This window comes from Hirundo rustica, chromosome 17 (assembly GCF_015227805.2).
Source record: "Hirundo rustica isolate bHirRus1 chromosome 17, bHirRus1.pri.v3, whole genome shotgun sequence".
Taxonomy (NCBI): Eukaryota; Metazoa; Chordata; class Aves; order Passeriformes; family Hirundinidae; genus Hirundo; species Hirundo rustica.
The window spans coordinates 5,293,431-5,301,202 of record NC_053466.1 but is presented as its reverse complement, the minus strand read 5'-3'; the positions used below and the strand labels follow the sequence as shown (position 1 = coordinate 5,301,202).

General features: G+C 51.4%; 1 protein-coding gene across 3 annotated transcripts in view; it reads left to right on the top strand.

Moving 5' to 3' along the window:
- Window positions 1-7,772, top strand: part of TTC28 (tetratricopeptide repeat domain 28) — a 113,939-nt gene that overhangs the window by 28,448 nt on the left and 77,719 nt on the right. Inside the window, exon 1 of one of the 3 annotated variants that reach the window (XM_040080470.1) lies at window positions 2,166-2,294. The exons of the other annotated variants lie outside the window; for them this stretch is intronic. Coding sequence (XP_039936404.1) covers window positions 2,268-2,294 — 27 coding nt within the window. The 5' untranslated portion in view covers window positions 2,166-2,267. Of the gene's footprint in view, window positions 1-2,165; window positions 2,295-7,772 lie in introns of those variants that run through there. 3 annotated transcript variants of the gene reach the window in all.

Sequence of the window (7,772 nt, the reverse complement as noted above, 5' to 3'; positions counted from 1 at the left end):
CTTAAGAATGGTCAATACCAGTTTTTCAATTTATGGAAATGTGTGCGTTTCAGGGCCCACTGGCTCTGCTGTTGCTGTAATTGAAGGGCAGAGCTCTCTGAGACGCTAGCTCTGGGGAGTAAAAACCACCAGGAGTTCCTTTTCTGCTCAGGCACACCTGTTCTTTTCAGTCCCTACTGCATTTCAAAGCTTTATTTTTCACTTGCATCTCTGTGCTGCCACGTGCGCTGTCAATAATCCAGGGGAAGGTGTGGGAGCAGAAACTTGTAACACAGAGCTCGTGTCTGAGGGTGGTGTGGGGTAAGATGGGGCCTGCTGAAGGCAGCTTTGGGGCTGCTGTCTGAGCTTTGTGTTCATGCCAGAGTACACAGAGTCACTGTGGAAGGGAGTGGCATCTGAGCGTGGAGGCTAGAGCTGAAATACCCCGGTCAGTGCTCTGGGCTCCCTGAGACCCGAGGCACGGTGTCCTTCAGGACTGAGAAACTGTGATGGAAAGAAGCAACTGTTATATTTCCAAGGGACCTGGCAGTGAATTTTTTTTTTTTTGATCTGTGTTTTGATATTACATTTGCCATTAATTTTATTGTTTACCTCCAAGATGTTGCATTGTTGGTCATTTCCTCGCAGCAATGAGAACTACACCTCTGCACCATTTCAATAATAGAAGCCCAGAGTTAAGTTGTGTTGTGTTCGTACCCTAAGGATTTGAAACTCTCCCAAGCCTATGTCTGTTTCTTAGAACAGTCTCAGAATAGCCCCCAGTGCTCAGGCTGAAGCTCCGTGATGTTGGCATAGCTGGCTCCTTGGAGATGGCCACAGTGCCACAGTGCCCAGCCCTGCCTCCGGTCTGCAGCCCCAGCACTGGCAGCCAAAACTCTGCGGGAAAAGAATCCAACCACGCAATGAAGCTGGAACTGCACAGCCCTTCCACCTGCAGCACCGCCTCTCCCTGTGCCCGGGGCACACCTGTGTGCACAGGGCCCAGCGGCTGTCCCCGTGTGCCCGTGACACAGGGGCTGTCCCTGTGTGCCCGTGACACAGGGACTGTCCCCGTGTGCCGGTGCCACACCGGCTGTTCCCGTGTGCCCGTGACACAGGGACTGTCCCCGTGTGCCCGTGACACAGGGGCTGTCCCCGTGTGCCGGTGCCACACCGGCTGTCCCCATGTGCTGGTGACACAGGGGCTGTCCCCGTGCCCGTGACACAGGGGCTGTCCCCATGTGCCGGTGCCACACCGGCTGTCCCCATGTGCCGGTGACACAGGGGCTGTCCCCATGTGCCGGTGCCACACCGGCTGTCCCCGTGCCCGTGACACAGGGGCTGTCCCCGTGCCCGTGACACAGGGGCTGTCCCCATGTGCCGGTGCCACACCGGCTGTCCCCGTGCCCGTGACACAGGGGCTGTCCCCATGTGCCGGTGCCACACCGGCTGTCCCCGTGCCCGTGACACAGGGGCTGTCCCCATGTGCCGGTGACACACCGGCTGTCCCCATGTGCCGGTGACACACCGGCTGTCCCCATGCGCCGGTGCCACACCGGCTGTCCCCGTGCCCGTGACACAGGGGCTGTCCCCGTGCCCGTGACACAGGGGCTGTCCCCATGTGCCGGTGCCACACCGGCTGTCCCCGTGCCCGTGACACAGGGGCTGTCCCCGTGCCCGTGACACAGCGGCTGTCCCCATGTGCCGGTGCCACACGGGCTGTCCCCTTGTGCCGGTGCCACACCGGCTGTCCCCGTGCCCGTGACACAGGGGCTGTCCCCGTGCCCGTGACACAGGGGCTGTCCCCATGTGCCCGTGACACAGCGGCTGTCCCCATGTGCCGGTGCCACACCGGCTGTCCCCGTGCCAGGTGACACAGACAGGGGGCGCAAGAGCCGCTCCCGCTCGCAGCGCCCCCTGCCGGCCCGGTGCGTCTGGGCCCGGGGGGGGGGGCCGGGCGCCCGGCGGGGGCGGGGCCGGGCTGGCGCCGCCCCTGAGCTGCCGCGCGCCGGGCGGGCCGGGCCGGGGCCGGGTCCTGGTTCGGGTCTCGCCGCCCGCGATGCGCCCGGGAGCGGTCGCGCCCCGCGGGCCCCGGGCGTGACCGGTGCGGGCGGAGCCGCCGGCTGGGCACAGACCCGCCCATGGCCCGCGCGGCCGGGCCGGCTGCTGTCCCGCGGGACGCGGCGCGGGCCTGGTGGCGGGGCCGGGCAGCATGACCGCGGGCTTCGGCCCCGCTGCGCCCGCCGCCCCAGCGCCACCTTGATGCTCCACGTCCCCGCTCTACAAATATGATGAAATGGCAGCCCCGGAAGAAGGTGAGTTCCGGGAGGGTTCGCCCCGCTCCCTCTCGGGCTCCCCTCGCCGCCGCTCCGTGCCCCGTGCGGGATGCGGGCGGTGCTGGGGCCGCGCCCCGACGCGGCCGCGGGGCCGGAGCGGCGCTGGCCGGTCCCGGTGCCCGCCGAGGGGCCCGCGCCGGGCGGTGCGCGGTGTCCGCGCGGAGCCGCAGCGTTGGACGCGGCTCAGGACGCTTTTCCGTGGCGCTTGGCAGTGGATTTTATGGGTATTCTTTGAAGGGAGAACCCAGCAAACCGAGTGTGCTCTGCCGCCCCTCTACGGCAATGACCCTTTGCTCCTGGCAGCTGTGGACTATTAAACTTTTTATTTTCTTTTTTTTCCTTCCCCCCCACCCCCCCCCCCCCCCTTTTTTTTTTTTTTTTTCTTCGTTTGAGAAAGCCTGCTTGAACCAGCAGGGCTCCTTCTGTAGCATGTTGTGTGATACTGCGTCTTACATCAGGGAAGAAATAGAAATCATATGTGAAAGGCATAAGAGTGTCTCTGGCTGTGAGTGTGAGACACGAATAAACGGTGTTAGACTGTCCTGATTGGAACGTGCCTTGTGCCTCTGCAGCTCCGGGTGATCAGTCAGGCTTTGTACACTGGTACCTCATCTCTTTTCCATCTAGTCTGAAGCTGTTCCTTCAGGGTTTTTTTCAAGCAAGTGATTGTACCTAGTGAGAGGAGTTCTTATTTCAAGTCATTGTCTCATAAGAAGGATAAACAGATGACAGTCAAGCTTGGTGGGAGTGTCAGTGCATTTTTCAGGCCCCTCTGTGCCTCCTTTCAAACTGGTTTTAAGATGTCTACAAGCTGTAGATTTTTAAATGTCTGTTTTTACTATTTTCAAGTGAATGTGCAGTCACTCCTGTGGTTACGGCTGTGGAAACCCCTCCAGGCCATGGTTACAGCTGTATTGACTGAACCACTGAAATATTATTCTTGGCTGTTGGCTGGACTCCTCGGCTCTGGAAGATTCTGTTCGGAGTGTCAGGATTCACTCGGCAGTATTGGCTCACCCACTTATGCTTAAATCACCATGTCAGATGGTTAATTCTTTTCTCTGCGTTATTGTCTGTGTCCAAGTTGATTTGATTTTGGGCAGCCAAATTTGATTGTGTAGAGGGTACACGAGACAGCTGAACTTCTCTGAACTGTCAGGCTTGTCAGGCTCTGAACTGTTACTTGTCTGAGCAAAAAATATTTCCTATTCCTGATGTGATGTGCTGCAAACTATGTTCATGTTGGACCAGGCTGTGTTTTCAGCTGTAGTTCCAGTGAATCTCAGCAGAGATTATTTAGTCCGTGCTGCCAGCAGCCTCACGTGAGCGCGGCTGGGATTTCTGCTGGCCCCGTGCCGTTGCAGTGCTGCCGTCATGTGCTGCACGGAGTAGCCTCAGGAAAGGGGCTCGTGCAGACCACGCAGGAGGTTCTGCTGCCCCAGGTCTGAGTGGCACAGAAAGTGAGACAGTGCAGCACTGAGTGTGTAGCATAGCCCCTGGTACTGCTGCTCCTCTCCTCAAGTGACTTCCGAGAAGGCATTTGCCTGCCTTGTCCCTATTAGAATACCCAAATAAGAGAGCTGAATGCATGTGCTGCTTCACTGAATCGGGAGTCTCCCTTAGGTTTATTTTTTTAATACTCGTGTTCTTTTGCTTTATCCGTGTTTTTATTGTTAGATGTTTAAGGTGTTTTGCTTGTTGAGAGATATTTGCTTTCACAGCTGTGAAATGGTGCTGTATAGAATCTCATGCGGTTTATTAGTCCTGTGTGTAACCCTGGAGTATGCTCCTTTGTCTGGTGATTCCCAGATACAGCTTTTGCCTGGAATGTGTACCGGGTTCTCTTGCCTTCAGCAAGTGAAAAAATTAATTTGCTTGTGACTGAAATACTCCTGTTCTGTTGTAAACCATGTATGTTCTTAAGTTTAGAAAATGACCCTTGTTTACTATTTTTTTCCCACAAGCATCAGAACTAATAAAGACTTTTCCTGTGGACTTTGGTTACTCACCTCTGGCTTCACTTCCTTCCAGGTTCCCCTTGCATCCTTGCCTTCTAGTCCAGAGTGAGGTCCCTGTGGCCAGGTGCCCTGGGACACAGGCAATGAGCCCAGGACCCAGGGGCTGCCAGCACAGTGTGTGAGTCTGTTGCCTTGGGAAGTCAGGCTGGAATTCCAGCATGAGAATGTCCCCTGAGTTTGGGTGAGCACAACTGTGCTGACAGCTTCACAGGAGCCAGTAATTATACAGGATCTGGCTACAGCCATGACTGATTTGTTACATTGATTGTATACTTTGAAAAGTATAAAATCGGTCATGTCAGTATGTTCAGCAGCTCAGATTTTAGGAATTACATAGAATCATAGAATTGTTATGTTTGGACAAGATCACCAATCCAGCTGTCAGCCCTGCACCACCATGTTCACCACTAAAGCATGTACCCAAGTGCCACATCCACATGTTTTTGAACATTCCACCACTTACCTGGGCAGCCTGTGCCAGGGCTGGACAACTCCCTCCATGGAGAAGTTTTCCATAATGTCCAACCTAAACCTTCCCTGGTATAACTTGAGGCCATTTCCTCTTGTCCTGTCCCTCGTTACTCAGGAGAATAACCCACAGGTGGCTACAGCATCCTTTCAGGGAGTTGTAGAGAGTAAGAAGATCCCCTTTGAGCCTCCTGGTCTCCAGGCTGAGCCTCCCCAGCTCCTTCTGTCACTTCTCATCAGATTTGTGCTCCAGATCCTTCCCCATCTCTGTTGCCTTCTCTGATGACCTGTTCCATGATCTTCTCTGGCACTGAGGGCAGGCTGACAAGTCTTGTAGTTCTGGAACTGAATCTTTCCCGTATCAAAACCTCTTTTTGAAGCTTCCTTCGGCTCCAGGGTACAGTTTGCTGCCAGATCCATGTGTGCTGCCCACAGGTTGGCTGGCTCAAGTGGTTCCATCAGTGAAATTGCTGGATCCCATTGCCCTGGACTTCCCTTGGGCTGCTCTGACCTGTTGTTGGGTGGGATTTGCTGCAGTGTCTGGGCTAAGGGGAGAAAAGAATCTCATGGATGGTGGTGTGGTCATGTTTGCTAATGCAGAATAGTGACTTTATGGATAATAATAAAAATGTCATTATACTTGTGATTGCATAATGGGGTACTGGAGTTCAGGTGAGAGCACTCCTTTCTGAACTGTTCAAGACAGCAAGTTGTGTAAAGTGGTGCTTCATGTTTATGAAATGTACCTTGTTTTTATGTAGGAGCAGTGTGGGAAATTCTGCTGTTTGTGCCTGATAACAACAACTGGTTTAGATACTAAACAAAATCGCACATAGGAGTCAATTTCTAATCAATTCTGTGACTAAATGCTGGATGAAACCTGAACTGACTGTGGTGGGTGTGGATGTCATGAAGGATTCAGTAAATCATCAATAGCAACACAGTGCTGAGCTGAGATATCCCTTTGTTCATGACTGCCACGAGTTAGGCATATTTACCAAGAGCATTTCAGGAAGATTCATTCATGTGTGTGTACAAACAGCTTCTTCAGTTTTCCTGGAGTACAGAAGAAAATATGCTCTTAGTAAATTCATGCAAATCTCATTATCTCTCTGCCATAACTTACTCTCCTGGAGATCTGTATTGGTTTTTTAACTCTGAATCTGTATATTATGCTATGTCTAAGTCCTCTGTTTGGATTTTCAGTACGTGCTCGAGACTGGAATAGTGCATTTCATCTTGGTCACTGTGTAATAGTAGGATCCAAAAGCTCAGATTTTTTTTTTTTTTTTTCTTTTAATCTGTAACTTAGTGCGACCATTCCTGGCTCCATCTGTCCCTGCTGCTACTGAATCTGAGCACACACATCATGTTCTGCATGGGAGAGGAGCTGTTTCCTTGCTGTGCCACTTGGAGCTTAAGTGGGGTTGAATGGAAATGTTTGGGTTCCTGGGACAACCTCTGTTATTCACTAGAAACAATGAAATACCTTTTTGTGACCTTGCACTTGTCAGTAATGATGTCTGTGTGACTCTTACGAGCAAGCACTGTGGGGAATCTACAGTGATTGCAATCTGTATTGTATTGCAGCTAAAATGTCACAGGCTGTAGAGTCCTTTTCCATGGGGAATGGAATGGGCTGGCTCCTGGGTGGGCTATTGGTGTAAAAGTCACTTTTTCATTCTGTTGTGGGGCAGAATGGGTTATGCTGTGGAAAAGGACTGGGGAATGCTTGCAAGACCGATAATTCCTGCAGAGGAGCGTGAGCTTAGCTGTCCTTGGTGTCCTTCTCTGGGCAGGGTGGCAGGTGACGGGCAGCACTGGGATTGGTTGAATGAGGATTTACTGATGTGGCAAATGCCATGATATTTCTAAGTTGGAAAACCAAACTAATTTTCCAGAATTCTGTTCATATTAGGTGAAAATAAGCAAATTGATTTTTGTTTTGAAAATACTTTTCCCTTTTTCCTTCCCCTCCTTTCTCACCCATGCTTCTTTCCCCACTTTCATAACTGGCAGTTATCGGAGGAGTATTCACAAGCTTTCCTATTTTATATTTCTTAAGAGACTTTTAAAATCTAGAGCTACCCTCTTATATGCTTAAATAAACAGAAATGGATAGTATTCCTGACCTGTTAAATATTGCAGATCTTTTCCATTTAAGGCAATACAGTCCTTGGCTCTGGAATGATGTTATGCCTGAATTCATAGCGATCTGAGCTGGTAATCCGTTGTTCTGCTGTGATGGACCACTGTCCTGCCTTCCTCTTAACAATGAAATCAAAAAGAAGCTTCTTTCAGAGAGGGGAGAGCGTGAGGTGAAGGCTGACTGGGTGGGAACTTGGCCAGTAGGGGTGATTTGAATATTTCCAGTAGAAAAGTCTGCAAAATCCTGATTGGTCTTACCCCATTTCCCACAAACTTCCGTGATGAAATGTGCACTTTGTAATTACAGTGCATTATATAAGGTTTTTTTATATCTGATAAGAGTTTCTCTATCTTCACATCCAGTCTTACAGGCATAGTAAGATATGTGACACCTATTTGGTATTGCAGGTTCTTTTTCTGTACTTCATACAGCAAAGACCTGGCAACTTTGGAGGGGACAGTCCCCCAAACAGTATCATTTTGTCCCTCACTCTCAAACTGCTATTGCCTTTGTCATCTCTTGTACTTGTGCTTCAGGATCTCCTGCTGGATGATGATTGACTTCCACCTGTCTGTGACCATTTAGAGTCTCAACACACTAAACACTCTTTGATAACATTGTTTTGCTGTTGGGTCAGTTGTGAGCTCTGATAAGCTTGCTTTGAAAACTCATGTTCTGCAATGTCTGGAAGATGCTGTGCTATGAACAAGCTCAGCCCATCACTGCTGGCTCAGGTGCTGCAGAAGATCAGTGAACACCATGCTCTCCTTTCCACAGGCTTGGAGTAGGATCTGTTTTGCTCTACTGCAGGAAGACTGAATT